This window comes from Esox lucius, chromosome 13 (assembly GCF_011004845.1).
Source record: "Esox lucius isolate fEsoLuc1 chromosome 13, fEsoLuc1.pri, whole genome shotgun sequence".
Taxonomy (NCBI): domain Eukaryota; kingdom Metazoa; phylum Chordata; class Actinopteri; order Esociformes; family Esocidae; genus Esox; species Esox lucius.
Window position 1 is genome coordinate 22,396,258 of NC_047581.1, and position 19,471 is coordinate 22,415,728.

The 19,471-nt window shown below is 41.3% G+C and overlaps 1 protein-coding gene across 9 annotated transcripts in view; it reads right to left on the bottom strand.

Annotated features, from left to right (window-relative positions):
- Positions 1–2,175: 2,175 nt before the first annotated feature.
- The window catches only part of kcnip3a (Kv channel interacting protein 3a, calsenilin), a 35,570-nt gene continuing 18,274 nt past the window's right edge, over positions 2,176–19,471 (bottom strand). For 6 of the 9 annotated variants that reach the window (XM_034296487.1, XM_010876541.4, XM_010876539.5 and 3 more), the window contains 7 exons: positions 9,753–9,755; positions 7,671–7,795; positions 7,337–7,406; positions 6,952–7,130; positions 6,578–6,682; positions 6,413–6,475; positions 2,176–4,573 (listed from right to left, as the gene is read on the bottom strand). In XM_034296487.1, coding sequence (XP_034152378.1) covers positions 4,526–4,573; positions 6,413–6,475; positions 6,578–6,682; positions 6,952–7,130; positions 7,337–7,406; positions 7,671–7,795; positions 9,753–9,755 — 593 coding nt within the window. In that variant the 3' untranslated portion in view covers positions 2,176–4,525. The other 3 variants (XM_020052909.3, XM_010876542.5, XM_034296485.1) reach the window with 3 other exon arrangements.

A 19,471-nucleotide genomic window follows, 5' to 3' on the forward strand; every position in this document is an offset into this window, starting at 1 on the left:
TACAACCGAAAATGTACCTTTAAACAAACCTCGCAACCTGCTTATCCCAGTCCCAGTCCTCATTTTTAACTTAAAAGTAACCTGGCTGAGCATACTCAACTGTTTGTATTTGATTTTGAGTTAAGAAGTTTAACATTTTATGTCAGCAAAAAAATAAACCTCCGTTGTTGTACAGGACAACAACAGTTAAGAGTTCTAAAATATACATACATTGGGGAGAACAAGTATTTGATACACTGCCGATTTTGCAGGTTTTCCCACTTACAAAGCATGTAATTTTTATCATAGGTACTTTTCAACTGTGAGTGGCGGAATCAAAAAATCAAAAATCCAGAAATCAAAAAATCCAGAAAATCACATTGTATGATTTTTAAGTAATTAGTTAGCATTTTGTTGCATGACGTAAATATTTGATCCATCAGAAAAGCAGAACTTAATATTTGGTACAGAAACATTTGTTTGCAATTACAGAGATCATATGTTTCCTGTAGTTCTTGACCAGGTTTGCACACACTGCAGCAGGGATTTTGGTCCACTCCTCCATACAGAGCTTCTCCAGATCCTTCAGGTTTTGGGGCTGTCGCTGGGCAATACAGACTTTCAGCTCCCTCCAAAGATTTTCTATTGGGTTCAGGTCTGGAGACAGGCTAGGCCACTCCAGGACCTTGAGATGCTTCTTACGGAGCCACTCCTTAGTTGCCCTGGCTGTGTGTTTCGGGTCGTTGTCATGCTGGAAGACCCAGCCACAACCCATTTTCAATGCTCTTACTGATGGAAGGTGGTTGTTGGCCAAGATCTCGCAATACATGGCCCCATCCATCCACCCCTCAATACGGTGCAGTCGTCCTGTCCCCTTTTCAGAAAAGCATCCCCAAAGAATGATTTTTCTATCTCCATGCTTCACGGTTGGGATGGTGTTCTTGGGGTTTTACTCATCCTCATCTTCCACCAAACACGGCGAGTGGAGTTTAGACCAAAAATCCCTCACCTTCTTCCATGATCATTGATGCCCCACAAGGTGAGATCTTGCATGGAGCCCCAGACCGAGGGAGATTGACCGTCATCTTGAACTTCTTCCATTTTCTAATAATTGAGCCAACAGTTGTTGCCTTCTCACCAAGCTGCTTGCCTATTGTCCTGTAGCCCATCCCAGCCTTATGCAGGTCTACAATTTTATCCCTGATGTCTTTACACAGCTCTCTGGTCTTGGCCATTGTGGAGAGGTTGGAGTCTGTTTGATTGAGTGTGTGGACAGATGTCTTTTATACAGGTAACAAGTTCAAACAGGTGCAGTTAATACAGGTAATGAGTGGAGAACAGGAGGGCTTCTTAAAGAAAAACTAACAGGTCTGTGAGAGCTGGAATTCTTACTGGTTGGTAGGTGATCAAATACTTATGTCATGCAATAAAATGCAAATTAATGATTTAAAAATCATACAATGCGATTTCCTGGATTTCTGTTTTAGATTCCGTCACTCACAGTTGAAGTGTACCTATGATAAAAATGACAGACCTCTACATGCTTTGTAAGTAGGAAAACCTGCAAAATCGGCAGTGTATCAAATACGTGTTCTCCCCACTGTATTTATGTCTTTTAAAGTATTGGCCATTGGTGACAAAAAAAATTTACTAGCAAATCCTGCTAATATCAAAAAAGTAAGAGTGTATGAGTATGTTCAGCTAAACCTATTATTAATATTATATTTACTTAGTTTATAAAGTCATAGGTACTTTACAATTAATATTTTAAATAAAACTTTAAATGTAATCAGTCATTATTTACTATGGGCCTCAATATGATGTTTATGCAATCTTAAGTAAGGAGTAAATTATTTATTTGGTCCTAAACTTCAGTCACTCAAGTTAGTTCTGGAGTAGAATTGCCATATAAATGCTCCTGGCTCCTATATCCTTTTATACCAAGTTTGAACTCAGAATTGACAAACGTTGCCTAGCTAACTCCTGAAACCAGATTTGTAGTACACCCCTCAGGTCATTTGAGCTATATTGTGATGACAGAGACAGATAAATCCACCGTTAAAACATTCTGGTTAGGAGACCCAGTGCAGCGCTACAGGGTGTGGTAAAACTTACTATTACTCAACACTCTCCCACCATGCACTGCTGTATATACCTGAAAAATAACTACAACATCAACAAAATAACAACACCAAACAACAACAACATATTTTATCAGGGCATAGGATAAGAAATGACAGTGATGTCATCACTACAAGCTAGTGCTCAGACCTCAGATAATGACATCATAGATCACCCAAATCGCACCTTATCTCGTGTACTGCACTACATTTGTCCAGAGCCATGACACAGTATACCCTTTATAGTGCACTACATTTGTCCAGAGCCATGACACAGTATACCCTTTATAGTGCACTACATTTGTCCAGAGCCATGACACAGTATACCCTTTATAGTGCACTAAATTTGCCCAGAGCCATGACACAGTATACCCTTTATAGTGCACTACATTTGTCCAGAGCCATGACACAGTACACCCTTTATAGTGTACTACATTTGTCCAGAGCCATGACACAGTATACCCTTTATAGTGCACTACATTTGTCCAGAGCCATGACACAGTATACCCTTTATAGTGCACTACTTTTGCCCAGAGCCATGGCACAGTATACCCTTTATAGTGCACTACTTTTGCCCAGAGCCATGACACAGTATACCCTTTATAATGCACTACTTTTACCCAGAGCCATGACACAGTATACCCTTTATAGTGCACTACTTTTGCCCAGAGCCATGACACAGTATACCCTTTATAGTGCACTACTTTTGCCCAGAGCCATGGCACAGTATACCCTTTATAGTGCACTACTTTTCAAAGAGATCAGGGTTCCATTTGAAATGCAGACAAACAAAATAAAAACGAAAGAGGGATTAAGAAGGGAGATAAAGCCATAGCTGTATATTGTGTATTCTTTTGAGGGTGGCTTTACAACACGTTAGCGTCCAACTCATCACTAAACACATTATTAAGGTGGCACACACATACTGTACATCTTCATCATGCTGGTCAGTTGGTGACAGAGCAAACCAGACCTTCTGTATATCTCATGCAGGTCCATTGGTGATAGAACACAACCTCCTGCACACAACAACTAGAGGTAGAAGCCACTGACCGTAGGGGTATCTTAACTGACTGAAATGACTAACACGTTCCTGCTAACTGAATTTGTGTTCTTTTAGTGGACACAGATTATCTGGCCTTAACCTTAATGTCTACTCATAGTGCAGTAAAGATGACAGCATGACACCTGGCTTTATGTTCATATATACAGTATCACTGTCTATACACATCTAAATAGCTACAAGGATTTCCTTTAGTGGTCCACAATGGCAATCCCCATTTACAGTGCATTGTCTTCTGGTGCCTATTGTACAATATGAATGATTATTTGTACAAGCAAATCACACATCACGACGGACAAATAGTCTGTTTTTTGTTTACTGTTAATGTGGGGTTTGGTGTCAGTGTCATAACTATCTGTCTGACCTTCAGTATGCTACAAAAATTCACTGAAACACTTGTCAAAGAATGTGTGTTTGTCAACAGTTACCCTTTCCTGGTGAGTCTCTTCTAGGTGTGTGGGACTGTGTGTTGTCTCTGCTGTGTGTGTTTGTGAGTGTGTTTAGTTTCTGCAACTGTATGAACATGACCTTTCATTTTCTTTGCTATAAAGCTGATCTTCAGGGATACGGATTGATTTGCGCCCATTGTGTGGTAAGGTCACGATCTGGAGGTCAGCAACATTGTGATTAATTTATTTACTCTATTTCCTTTCGGTCTCCATAATTTTGACCATTTGTCTTTTTGGTCCAATGAGGAGACAGCGTACTAGAAGGATTTAGAATAAGCAGAGTTAATGTAGTTTGGTTCTTCTATTTTCTTTGGAAGGCAAAGAAGCTGTAAGCAGATCAACCCTTTCCTTTTTAGTTTTCTACTGTCCTCTTTAGTCCAGACAAAGTGGCAGGTTGACTAGTGTTTTCTTTAGTCCAGATGCAGTGGCAGGTTGAGGCTACTGTCCTCTTTAGTCCAGAAGAAGTGGAAGGTTGACTAGTGTTTTCATTAGTCCAGATGCAGTGGCAGGTTGAGACTAGTGTTCTCTTTATTCCAGAAGCAGAGGCATGTTGAAACTAGCGGTCTTTTTATTCCAGAAGCAGTGGCATGTTGAGACTAGTGTTCTCTTTATTCCAGAAGCAGTGGCATGTTGAGACTAGTGTTCTCTTTATACCAGAAGCAGTGGCATGTTGAGACTATTGTTATTTTTATCCCATAAGCAGTGGCACCTTGAGACTATAAGTATAAGTAAAGGACCACTGCTAGTTTCTTAACATGTACAAATATCTGTAGATTTCCACTGGATTTAGGTTGTGTGTGTGTGTGTTTTGTATGCCTGCAAGCATGTGTGTAAAAGGGTGGTAACAGGCTTTTGTGTATAGACAGAAGGACACAATCAAACATTGGGAAAATGACAGAACGTTCTGCTGGGCTCTAGAGCACATTCTCAAAGAGCTGCATGGAGTTCATTATGTTCTCGTCCTGGAAGAAGAAAATAAGAGAATGTTGAGTGAAAGTCCTTATGTTGATATATTTGTTTCATTCGATTCTTGGTTCACAAACAAATCTCCCATTAAAATTGGGGCAACACGTAAAACAAGCAGGGTAAACATAAGACATTTATAACACCTTTATAAAACCAGGAGAAAACACATTATTATTAGTATAGTTGTATAACTGATAAAATAATAATTTTTATTATAATTTGCTAAATGAATAGCACAATATTTTTTTATATAATTCCATGTTCTCTTTAAATTATGTTTAGCTTATAACTATGCCTTCATAAGCACAATGTACGTGTTGAAGCATTTATATCGTTATTGCTTTGTGGCAAGACAAATTGTCCACAATATTTTTTGTTTTAGTCAGGCGTTGGCATGTTTATACATTGAAGTCGTATTTCTTAAGTGAGTGATTTGGCTGTTTCACACAGTGTAGATAATAGTGAATTGTCAACGGTGTGGAACCCCAGCTACTATTGGATGCATGTCTGTTGAAATGTATTTTTCGCTACAACTCTGCACATCCCCTACCATTTAGGCAATCACAGGCCGTCAATGTTGGACTTCTTACTACTCTTTTGCATATCATTTCCTTTGAATGGCCCAACCTGGTCTCAGAAGGATTACGCAAACTATTTTACGTAAATTTTTGCCAGGGGATTTCATAAGATATATGACGTTCAGTAAAATAACATTAGAGTCGGAATGGAGAAAAAAACAAACAGAAAACCATGTGTCAAATCAGCGACCTTCTGCATCCCAGACAGGTGCCTTACCCATTGCTCCAGTGAGGAACCTGTACCCAGTGAAGACGAGTGGTGGTGTCACAACATAAATATGTTTGAAGTGATTTCCTTTGTAATCCTAACCCAAATCATAACCCTAACCCCAGTGCTGTGATACCTAACCTTAACCCAAATTCTAACCTGAACCCCAGAGCTGTTAGACCTAACCCTAACCAAACCATAACCTAACCTTTTTTGTTTCCTAACCGTAGTCCAAACCTTAACCCTAACCTTAACCCCACTGCTGCGATATCTAACCTTAACCCTAACCATATGTTATTTTACGTTTTAATAGCACTCGTAACATTTGATACGTTGTAATAGCGTTCGTAAGATACGTTTTAAATAATGTCGTTATGTATCATACGTTTTGGTGGCGCATTGTAATGTAACTTAACGTAACATCACATATCATACAAAATCGTGTGCCATGGATATTCGTACAATAGTATACGTAGTGAACTGAGACCATGTTGCAACGGCCAGCCTGTTTCTGGAGACCAAATATGCTATTTACTGTTAGAATGTTAATTTAAATAGCCAGATGTTTTTATTTCATCAATTTACTCTCAGATGTTCCAAAACATGAAGCAGAAATAGAAAGAATTCACCAGCAGATAAGTAATAAAGAAAAGTAAGGTGATGAGTTGCAACTAACCATTTCAGTAAAAGAAGCTTATCGATCTTTAGAAGCTTCTGGTTCTTTAGTAAAAAAATATATTTTCATTTAAGTGCAGAACAGAAAATAATCTGCAGCCATTCATAAATTAAAACAATATAACTTGATATATACATGTCTATGTATTATAAGGAACTTTAATTTAGACTTGTATATTTTTAAATGTAAGAAATTGTCATAAATGTTTTTTTTTTATATCATACATTTCCCCAACTGCAACATGAAAATTTGTTGTGACTGGATTCCTAAAGGTGTTATGAATGCCAGTAGCACCATCTAAATCATTTATTACTCATGTCAAAGTTTGAGCTAGCATACAGGTGAGCCGATTTATGTTTTATAACTGTTGTACCTTCTGACACGTCTCAATGAACTCCTCAATAGTCACCACTCCATCTCTATTTCTGTCCATTTTCTGTAGAACAAAGGGAATAAGAGAAAGAGAAGGTGGGGTAATGGTACAATGAGCAGGTTTGTTCAGTTACAGGTGTGTGATTATGTGAATGTCATGACGCACCTGGAAGAACTTCTCCACGTGTTCAGATGGTGCATCGTCCCGTACACTGGGGTAGGTATATCTGCCCATCATGTCATAGATGGACTTCATAATAGCCAGCATCTCCTGAGAAGGAGAGAATGTGAGGCATGGTGTAGGCAATACATTTAGAGTAACCAATGAGATTGTACAATGAGTGACACCTGCATGATAAAAGTATGAATATGTATGAACACTTAGTGAGTCTCTCTGTAAAAGAGTATCCACTTAATAACCAAAATGTAAATGCTTCTACCGGGGCAAATCACATTGTACTCTTGTGATGTTTGATGTGTGGTGTTTTTATAGTAGCCAAACACATTGTACCTCTTCAAATGTGATGTTATGCATTGTACCTCTTTAGTGATGTAACCATCCTTATTTATGTCGTACAAGTTGAAGGCCCAGTTGAGTTTTTCTGTAACTGACCCTCTCAGAAGAACAGAAAGACCAATCACAAAGTCCTCGAAACGAATGGAGCCATTTCTTTCCATATCAAAGGCATTGAAAAGGAAATGGGCATAGGTTGTGGCATCTGTAGAGGGCAGAGGAGAGGTGAGAGGGGAGAGGTGAGAGGGGAGAGGACCAATGGAAGAGAGCATTTTCAGTGTACAGTAATTAAAATACTATCCATCAGATCTTCCTGGCATTCTACAGTTCATCTTTCAAGGGAACTATTACTATTATAATCCTGGAAAATGAAACTAACAATGGAAGCCCTGCTCTGTGCGATGGTCTTACCTCCTTGGGGAAAGAACTGAGAATAGATGGTCTTGAACGTCTCTTCATCAACCAAACCGCTGGGACATTCCTACCAGAGACAGGGAGGGGTGTACACAGAAAGTAGCCACATGTGTAATATTCATATTAATAGTAAAGTCATTCCCGTTTATCTACTCACTATATGCCATCACGTGTATTCTACAGTCTACTGTACTACTTTCCCATCCTGGTTCTACAGGCTCGCCACCCCAAGCTCTGGTCTAGGGTGTTACATGTTGCTTGCTAACGCTGAAGGCTAAGACCACTGGACCAGCGCTACGCTGACCCCATCCTCACGTCTCCCCCTACATACGTTCTTGAAGCCCCTGTATAGGGACTGGAGCTCTTTCTTGGTGAACTTGGTCTGAACCTGCAGCTGGTCCAAGCCTTCTGGCTGGTGACGAACTGTGGACAGCTCCAAATCACTGTCACTACTGTCTGTAGAGAAGAAAGAGGGGCAGAGAGTGGGAGCGGGAGATGGGAGGAGATGAAGCGATAAGAGAAGGAAACAAAAAAAGGAGAGGGGAAATGGAGGGGAGTAACAGAGGGATGGGGAGAAAGAGAAATTCAGGAATTGGGAAGGGTTGAGTTAATTCCAGACAGGGCAAGAGAGGAGTGTGAGAGAAAACACATTTAAGGGATGGGAAGGGATGAGTTAATTCCAGACAGGCCAAGAGAGGGGTGTGAGAGAAAACACATTTAAGGGATGGGAAGGGATGAGTTCATTCCAGACAGGGCAAGAGAGGAGTGTGAGAGAAAACACATTTAAGGGATGGGAAGGGATGAGTTAATTCCAGACAGGGCAAGAGAGGAGTGTGAGAGAAAACACATTTAAGGGATGGGAAGGGATGAGTTAATTCCAGACAGGGCAAGAGAGGGGTGTGAGAGAAAACACATTTAAGGGATGGGAAGGGATGAGTACATTCCAGACAGGGCAAGGGAGGAGTGTGAGAGAAAACACATTTAAGGGATGGGAAGGGATGAGTTCATTCCAGACAGGGCAAGAGAGGAGTGTGAGAGAAAACACATTTAAGGGATGGGAAGGGATGAGTTAATTCCAGACAGGGCAAGAGAGGAGTGTGAGAGAAAACACATTTAAGGGATGGGAAGGGGGGGAGATGGAAAAAGAGTTAGCAAAAAAGAGTGGAAGTGCGAGATAGAAACACAGAGTGGACTCAGAAATAGAGGGGAAGTACTTTCTTTTATAGTGTGATCTTGGCAAACAAACCCATTAATCTATTAATGTTCACTGATTTAGATTTAAATGAACAGGTTCCAAATGAGTACTAGTTGTACACTGAATAAAAGCTATGAGTAAGACAGCTGACTATAGAGTTCTGGTTGAGAGTCCCATATACAAATCTGACATTTTAATAGGTCCCCTTTGGTAATGGAGGAAATTAGTTGTGCAACACCAGCATCAGCGTGGGCTATCAAGTTCCCTCAAAAAAAGGTGGCCTTAAAATTGAATGCAAATTACAGTTTATCACTTGAATCTCAGTGAATGACTGAAACAAGTGTTTGTGTTGCATTAATGTAAAATCCTGACTCTCTTGCTAATATTGGAAGAAAACATTCTGGGACAGTAAATGAATCAAAATAACATGCCAGATCTGTGCAAATGTTCCCACCAGAGACAGAGGTTCCATCACAAATCAACCTTTCCTCCTGCATGTACTCCCCATTAAAATGGATCAATAAAGTCCACATACTGATTAAAAAACGTATATCTTACCTACCTATTCAAACACTTTAAAAGAAAGCACTAGGAAAAATTATTGCAAGACATTGCTCAAAAAAGAAAAGGAATTTCTATATATTTCTACTGTTTCCATACTCACCATCTTAAAACAGACAAAACAGTTTTAGAAATATAGATAGAGAAATAATGAGACAAATGTAAAGACAGTAAATTAAGTAAAGAGTAGTATACATAGACAGTGAGAAAGGAGAGAGGGGGAAAAAAGAACATGGTCAAGTTAGGTCAAGATATGTTCAGATATAATCTTCACATGTGCCATTTTCCCGCCATCAAACCTCTCACTTCCCCTATCCTCCCCTTTGTCCCTCCATCCAACCTGTCGGTCACTCTTCTCCTCCCTCTCCCTACCTGTTTCCCTCTGGCCCTCTACCCCCCCCCCCCTCTCACCAGTCTCAGTGATGTCGATGAGTCCCAGCAGGTGCATCAGTTTGAGAAACATCAGGACAAGGCAGACGATACCCACCGTCTGAAGTCCTTCTGACTCCCACCTCACACTCATCTCTCCTTCTTCCTCCGTCTTTACGTCTTTCTGTTCCCCCAGCGTAAAAACTGTCTCTCTGTTCTCGCTTCCTCTGTTCTCTCTCGCTCTGTTGTATCTCTCTCTCTCTCTCTCTGTCAATCTCAATGAAAGACCATCTGTCTTTCAAGCTAAAGAGAGATATTGCTTTCTTTGGGATATTGTACAGTTCCAAAGAATTATACAGTTCTAGAAAGAATAGTTCCAAGTGAAAGAGATTTTATGTTGAAGCCATGTAAAGCGGTTGTATCAGATTGACACTCAATGATATCGTAAAGGACTCAAAACAGTAAACAAGAGGGAGCAAATATGATTCTTCTTTTCATAATAATTCCAGTTCTGTTTTCCTAAAACATTATTCCAAATGTTTACTTATTCTCCCGTCCTGTAAATCCCAGTGTCACTGATGAGACTGATCATCCCACTGAATCACAACTCTGACGAGCCAACAGACAGCTGTCACTTAACCATGAAAACAGACTCTTTTATCCCTCCTTCCTTCCTTGGCCGCCCCTCCTAATCCCATTAACCTGTGAACGCCTGTCAAAACCACCCACGAATACAGATGGTTTCTGCTAACACATTTCTCCTTTTAAATAATCAAGAAAAATCAAGGGACAGTTCTATGGCCAAAGAAATCCCACTGGGCTTCCAATACAAGTCTGCATTCATTACTAAGATGTTTCCACAAAATTCAGGACTAGCTGCTAAACTCATTTGTGTCCATGGAGTCAGTGTAGATCACTGCATTTCTACAGTCTAGTGCCCTCCTCTACCTAGCTCCCTTTCTACCCGATAAGACAGAACAAGACAGGAAGAAGCTGGTACCCAAACAGACAGCCGCCATATTGCTTTCAACAACCCTACGTTGTCAGATCTGTGCCGACAGAGCAGTGAAGAGACAAAGAAAATACAACTGTTTGGAGAAATGACTCCCAGCCCAAGTGTCCTAAATCCTACATTCCCAGACGGCCTGGTGATCCAGTTCAAGTCTAATTGTTGTAGTCTCTCCAGAGTTCATTAACACCACTCTCAGGTGGCGGAGGATTCATAGAGAAGACATCCTAAACAGCACCCTAAACAGCACCCTAAACAGCACCCTATTCCATCAACAGCAACTACTTTTGATAGTGGCTATACTATATAGCGAACAGGGTGCAATTTGGGGAGCATTTACCCAGAAACAGTCAGATGGAGCAGATACAGCACCACAGTAATTCACCTTTGTTCCCTTGAGGTCTGTGACATTTGCCAGAAACTCATTGTGGTAGTTTAACGTCCTCATACTTGTGGTTTGTTACTCACATGAAAGTACAGACACTTGTGCCCATGGGCGCACATGCCAAACACAAACACGCACCAGGGCTGGACTCATTTCTCTTTGTAATGTGGTTTTCTCTCTAAATTCAGTGGAATTTAAACAGAATTTACCCTAAGTCTCAGTCACTCACATATTTATAGAGGACTCTATGCGTGGACATATAGGGTTACAGATAACACATTCAAACAGATAGGCTGCCGATGAATATTGAATCAGAGCAGTAACCAGGTCCCTATGGAACATGGTTGGGGTCTTAGCCTGTCAACAAAGATACATGTGAAATAACACTGTGACCCTCACATAAGACTATTGACCAATTTGCACTTGAATATGACTTCACATCGCTTAATTCCTTAACGTGTACATCATTTGTTTTTAACATACTGTACATAGGAATGTCACAGTGATTCATTGGTATGCATGTTATGAAGCTGGTACAGTTTTACAGCAGCAGCTCTATACTTGGACGGTGGATGGCAGGGATATGGCTCCCCTACCCTAACTCAAAATAGCTGGGACTCCTGGTAAAAAAAAAGCTAACTAATGCGAATCATATTCTCACCTCTTGAGCAACGCATATGTGGCTAGTTAGCAGCTATAATAAATCTAGCTTCTGCCTGGGGCGACAGGACCAGTTGGCTAGCTGGTTTTGTTTGTTATCTACTTTGTTATCTATCGTGTTACTTTCATGTTTTAAAAGTGAATATAGTCACCTGGATTACTAAATCGTTGACCAATGATTATGGTAATTTTATTCAGGCTGGTTTTAAATTCTGTTATTTGAAAACATCAAATACTGTTATTTAACATGTTAATGTTGACATGTAGAGACCCAAATAACATTAAATAAATGGGTCGCCCTAGACTTATGTAGGCCAGCATTCTAAAGGTCACATACTGTCAGCCTGTCAGCATATCCAAGATTACTAAATATCAGTTCAGCACGTTTGCACTAAGGATGTTCGGGCTGGTGCTGATTGTCACACACAGATGAAGAGTGAACATTACTGTCCTCTGGTGGCAGTAGAAAGGAAATTGTAGGCAGAAGTCCAGAATGTATTGATCAGTCCACAGCCGTTATAACATAAAAGGCCAGACTCTCATCTTACTGACGCCATCACAGCATGAAATATAATACACAGCCCCACACATACTAGAAATGAACCCACCCAAAATACAAAACAGTCCCAAACATTCTAGAAAAATACACGAAACACACCCAAAAGGCAGTACACATTCCCACACATTCTAGAAATACAAAAAACACCCAAAATACAGTACATAACCCCACACTTTCTAGAAATACAAAAAACACCCAAAATACAGTACATAGCCCCACACATTGTAGAAATAAATGAAAAACACCTTTGATACAGTATTCTGGAAAAACATCAAACACACCCATGAACAAAATAAATTCCAACCTTCAACAGACCTTCAGTTAGAGGAATGATCACTGTAATTGCTCAATAATACCTGATAAGGTGGGTAAATATAATCATATGCATAACATAAGTACTACTGACCAGAACTACTCGCACTTTAAATAAATAAGTAATGAGGGCTAATCATTCAGATAGATGGGACCCTATGTTTGTGTGGTCAATACAACATTTTATCATTTTTTATCAAGTAACTTTTATCATTATAGATGAGAAGACAACACAATTTGGTTAAAAGAAGTTGATAAAACATAAAATATTTAAGTATTTGCAATTTTCTAAAAAGTTGGCAGATGTCACATTATTACTTACAATATTGTCACTGCAATAAAGTTTGGTAACTTCAATTATTCTACCAGGTAATTAGGTAAACAGTTTCCACCACATAAATTAATTTAACAGAACAAATAACCTTTTACAGTAAATACACCAAACGTACCCAATGTACAGCACACAGCCCAACACATGCTAGAAAACATCAAACATACCCAAAAGTACACGGCCCCACACGTACACGGCCCCACACATACTGAAAATACACACCCAAAACACATGTACTACATAGACACCAAACACTGGCCTGGAAAGTCCTACTGAACAGTGGGAGAGAGGATTCTATTGTAGGACACTACTGAACAGTGGGAGAGAGGATTCTATTGTAAGACACTACTGAACAGTGGGAGGGAGGATTCTATTGTAGGACAGTAACGTTGAGAGGGAGGTTTCTATTGTACGACAGGAACATTGGGAGGGAGGATTCTATTGTAGGACAAGAACAGTGGGAGGGAGGATTCTATTGTAGGACAGTAACGTTGAGAGGGAGGTTTCTATTGTACGACAGGAACGGTGGGAGGGAGCATTCTATTGTAGGACAGAAACAGTGGGAGAGAGGATTCTACTGTAGGACAGGAACAGGGAGAGGGAGGATTCTATTGTAGGACAGGAACAGCGGGAGGGAGGATTCTATTGTAGGACAGGAACTGTGGGAGGGAGGATTCTATTGTAGGACAGGAACAGCGGGAGGGAGGATTCTAGGGGGCCATTGCAACAGGGCCAGTGTCCTTCATGGTCCGGGTGAAGGACTGCAAGCTCCATATTTAGGCAGTCTCAGATATAGTCAGTTCGATAATGCATGTATAATTAATGCTAGGTAATGCTAGACCTGGGTTTGAGCCCTGCCTCTGAAGATGTGACCACAAGAAGAAGGAGATGGAGAGCTGAATGGAGAGAATGATCCACTGTGTTAAGACAGATGGAGAAGGAAGAGAGATATTTGAAATTGAGAGCGAGGGCAAGAACATTTTGAGATGGGGGATTGGTTGAGGGAGGGTAAAAATTTGAGAATGAGAGATTGTAATGATTCCTGGATGAATCACCCAATCAACATTAACTTACAGTATAAGATGTTCATGGATTCGCCATCTAAAATCTAGCCACAGGAGCACTAAATGTGTAAAGTACCACAATTTACCAGATTCCAGAATGGAGGTAAAGGGTAGACGTTTTGCCACCACAGCGCTCTCTAATGCTTATGATGCCTGTGGTAAATAAAAAAAGAAACCCTTTAATCTGCAGTGTGGCTGGAGGCTTTCAAGTGCAATTGCTTTGGCACAGTGACTGTAGGGCACTTTGTCTGGCCTTCAGCCTAAAACTTCTTCAGGGAACATTCTAGAATCTGATTGATGTTTCTTTATAGTCCTACATTAGATCCACAACTCTACACTATACCTTCAGCTTTAATATACCTAATGCTAAGACAGCACACTGCAAATGCCCCACCCCAGATACTAGATACCCAGATATAAGGAATAGATACTGGTACTATACACTGCACCCACTTTGCCTCCAACATTCCAAAGACAGACTCCACAGCCAATTTCAGAGAACAGATATTTCACGCTGAAACATTCAAGTAAATGCCATGTCTACCTTTGTGAAAATATAATTAAATATACAGACCACCATCATTTATGCCTCTCAGCCCTTTCATTGGATTTCCACCCTCAGTAGCTGGAGCCCCCAGGGCTCTTACCTTCAAAGGAGGAAATAGGCTCCAGGATGCCAAAGCCCTTGAGCACAGCCACAAACATGACGAAAACCACGCCCATGGCAAACAGCTCCATGCCCTGGATCTGAAAACCCATGACTGGGAGAGGGCAGGGGGAGCCTGCCGAAGGCAAGCCCACACACAAAGGCTTGGTGCTGGGGAGGGTCGGAGTGCAGGTTGGGAGACTCACACTGGTGCAAGGTTAGTAATAGTCACTGTAGTTGAACAATGCAAGGTTATCTACAAGTCAGTAAGCTAGCATAGGTACTTGCTGCTTGGCTAAGATGGTCAGCTTGCTCGAACATACAGAGCTGGTAATCAGGAATGGGCAAAAATAAATCCCTACGAAATGTCAAAAATAATGGAACAGAAAATATCCCAAACAAGGCAGACATGAAAAAAGTGAGGAGCAGTCCAAAGTTAACACTCAAGTCATTCCTCAACAGTTGCTTTCATATCAAAACAGACAGCCAATGATAGGTCTTCGGTATCCATTTGGTATTCGGTTCATGATGTGTCTTCAAACAGTAAATCAATGAATGAATCAGATGACTGACCAACTGAGTCAGGAAGGTGTGTAGAAGGACAGCGGTGAGAGTGAAATTCTAGACCCCACTGTGATCATCTCATCTTTCACAAAACTTAACAGCAACATAAGAACTACCAAAAGATACAGCAACTAAATCTTTGTACCCTCTCTAAATATTCTGGGAATTAAACATTATGCCAATGACCACCAATAAAAGCTTGGCACATTCCCTTATTTTACAGCTTGTCATAGTACGGCATATGCATAGATCTGTATACATCACAGTTATTTATCTTTGATTCCCGAACCATTTCTTCCTCTTCTGAGTAACAGTTGGTCCAGTTCAATCCGGTCCAGATCTGGTTGGAGTCAAAGCCAGGTTCAACATTAATAAAGTCTATCTGGTCCAGTTCAATCCGGTCCAGATCTGGTTGGAGTTTTAGCCAGGTTCAACATTAATAAAGTCTATCTGGTCCCAGGTCTAATCTGGCCCAGTATTTCCAGTCAGTCTAGTCCATGTAGAGACCACAATGAGGCCTGGAGGATCCAGTCTGTGTGGGATAATGGGTCCGATGGACTGTGAAGCTACTAGCGCTCACCGCTCTCACTACCAGCTGTCTTGGTCTCTCTCTCTCTGTGTCTCTCCACTTCTCTCCAATGTCAGTACTGAGGGCTTTCAACTAGATCACCCCTCCCTCCCTCCTTCCATCTCTCTCTCCCCTCTCTCCCCTCTCTCCCCTCTCTCCCCTCTCTCCCACTGTCCCGTAAGAAAACCACAGATGATAAAGTTACAATGGGCAGTCCACTCCACCCCTGCTCTCTTTCTGTCCATATCGCCCTTGCTCCATTCCTCTGCTCCTCTCCTTGCTTTGCCCATCTCAGTCAACTTATCCCTTTCTTTCCAGCCGCTCTCGATCCCCAATATCCATTCCTCCACTCTCTCCAACCACAGGCTCCGTATCCTGTTCTGGACCCGCTTTTATTCGCTCCCCCAACCCCCCCCCCCAACCCCCAATTACCTTTCCCCCTTTCATCTTCTCTTTCAAACGTTGCGCTTGGGGACCACGGATGAAATCACAATTCCAGATTGACACAGAGAGAAGGCTGGATATGTTGAACACACACACACACACAGATCCTATAGCAGACACCTCATCGCCCCATCAGCCACTCTCCTCTCCAAGAGCCAAGGAAAACAGAAAGAAACCAGATTGAGGTGACAGTTCTACTGCAATGTTTCATTTTCAAAGTTATTCTGGAACAAACTCTCATAGACCACTCCTATCTGTAGGTAAACACACAAGTAGACACACACACACACACACAGACACACACACAGACACACCTATGAATAGGTGGGTGAAAACAGAGGGTAGGATAAAGTAGTTGATGAGTATGCACTGGCTAATGCACTGAGTATGATGTGATGGAGACAGAGGTGAGTATGTGTGTTTGTGTGTGAGAGAAAGAGGAGAGTGTAAGAGAGAGAATAAGCGCTAATGCACTGATGGAGATGGCAGGAAGAGCGAGAGGCCAGTGTGTGAGAGATCAATGAACCTGGGGGGAGTCTCTCCCCTCTTCCTGTCCCCTGCCCCTACCTCCTCCACAGCACCAGATTCCTGATCCTCATATCCATACACTATAACCAGGAAAGCCTGCTCAGCAATCATGTATCTTGTAACTCAAAATGGGTGACTGTATGTACACACACACTCACACACACACACCCACACACACACATATACACACCCACAGACAGCAGATTCAGACAAGTAAGAGTTCAAAGTATCAGGTGCGCATTGTTAGGTCCTCCGCACAACAGAGCCACAGATAGCTGGAGAATTGATCCACGCTAGCTGTATCTGTCTGGTAATGGAGTCAGGATCACACACACAAACAGACTAGATAGACACTGGTCAATATGGAGACATCTAAATACTGCTTTTAAACACTGTAGATCACCCAGCGGAACATGACTTCTTGAGTTGGGAGGGGGAAAGGGAAGGATAGACATAAAACAGAGATAGGAGGAGTACTGTACAGTTCATAAAGTACTAGAGAGTAGACAGAGATTATGTTATGATGAATGTACAGCATCTGGGCAAACAGAACACCTTTGAATTCCCTGCATGGCCTTCTGTGAAAAGGGTTCTCATATTGGAGTAGAAGAAGTAGGTTCTAGATTGGTTTTTTGTAGCAAGTATATGCTGACAGTCAACCAGACAAGAGGAATATGGTGACATTCAGCCAGACAAGAGGAATACGGTGAAATTCAGCCAGACAAGAGTAATACGGTGACAGTCAGCCAGACAAGCAGAATACCGTGACATTCAGCCAGATGAGGAATACGGTGACATTCAGCCAGACAAGAGGAATATGGTGACATTCAGCCAGATAAGAGGAATATGGTGACATTCAGCTAGACAAGAGGAATACGGTGAAATTCAGCCAGATGAGGAATACGGTGACATTCAGCCAGACAAGAAGAATACAGTGACATTCAGCCAGACAAGAAGAATACGGTGATATTCATTCAGACAAGAGGAATACGGTGACATTCAGCCAGACAAGAGGAATACGGTGACATTCAGCCAGACAAGAGGAATACAGTGACATTCAGCCAGACAAAAGTAATATGGTGACAGTCAGCCAGACAAGAAGAATTCGGTGACAATCAGCCAGACAAGAAGAATACGGTGATATTCAGTCAGACAAGAGGAATACGGTGACATTCAGCCCGACAAGAGGAATACGGTGACATTCAGCCAGACAAAAGGAATACAGTGACATTCAGCCAGACAAAATTAATATGGTGACAGTCAGCCAGGCAAGAAGAATACGGTGACAATCAGCCAGACAAGAGGAATACGGTAACAGCCAACCTGAGAAGAAGAATATGGTGACAGGAATATGGTGACATTCAACCAGACAAGAGGTATATGGTGACATTCAACCAGACAATAGGAATATGGTGACAGCAAGAGAAGATTCACAGTGAGAGAAGTAAAGAGCCGGCAGAGAAACAGTCAGACCTACCTGAGCGGTGGTACCGTGCAGCATTAGAGCGACAGTCAGACAGACAGCTTGGGTGAGACAGACGCCTCCTGGCCTCCAGAGACAGAGCTGCCATCACCGCTCCCATAGTGACCAGACCAGACCCCACAAGTCAACTATATTATCCTATACTAGACTATCTACTATAATAGATTCCAAGTCTGTATAGTATTAACACAAATGCCTAGAGTAAGATGAAAATTAGACACAACTAAATACTACAAAACAAGTTCAGACTTCCACCAGACTCATAGAAAAGTACTAATAAAGTAAACTTGAAGAATAACTATTTTTCCTGTCATAAACTACCACCCAATGGATCACAGCACAGATTGAACTGACAGATTGAACTGACTCTGACAACTGTGTGGAGAGGATGACAGTGTTTGTGTGTGTGACATTTCCAAGTCTGTTTGGAGTTTGTGAAACTGGGCTTGAGTCAGAAACAGATGAAGAGAGAAAAACAGGGTCAGACAGAGAGATCAAACAGGACAGACCAAAGAGCCTGACCTTTCACATAAAATATCACACAACACCACTTCTTCATTCTCTATATCTCCCTCTCAGAACAGAGTCTGTCACGTTATTTTCCAACTTCCTGACCCTTTCCTTGTACATTCCTTACTCAACCGTGCAATAATAAAGAAATTCATTATTTTTAATATACAACCTATATTAAGTTCACCTGAGTAAATGTATAGTTTTAAATAGATACATTCAACTGAGAAAGTAATAAATTAGAGGAACATATCAAGTATTTAGGAAGGTACACTTATGTTAAGAGCCAACGTGTTTTCACAGAGTCTGGTCACTGCAAAAAAAGGTATTGATTCATTGTTAGCTATGAAAACAACAGTTGCTGATATGCTAGTTCCGGTTGCCATGGCGCCTTTATGGCACCCCAGGCTGATGGCTCTGCTATTTTAATAGCTTTTTATTTATTTATGTATTTTATGTGCATTTTTCTTGAATAACTTTTTAAATGCTGATCAGTTATAATATTTTTTATTTCAACTATAAAAATCGAACAGAAATTATACCTTTCTGTAATCAACTCATTGGAGCTAGTTGACAGTTTTTTTTGAATATTTGTACTGAAAGTCTGTACTGACATTTCACCTATTATCTGGGGATCTACAAAGGACTGAAATGAAGGACATCTACTCAGGGTTATTTCTTCATAGTTTTGAACAATTCTGTTAGTGAGGAGCACAGGGAATGACTTGCCTAACTTGGAATCCTTCAGAAAAAGGCCAAACATCGAGGAGTGAGTGGAAAGTGGGTAGGCAGCTTTGGAGAGGTCACGGTTGGATGGCAGAGATGGCGGGGTGCTGATGGGACCAAGAGCTGGGTGGGCTGTGCTGCCTGCCTGCTTCTGGAGGACCTGCTCGTCTCCCTCCTTGAACACGTTGGTCCTCACACTGCATGGGCCATGTTCCTCT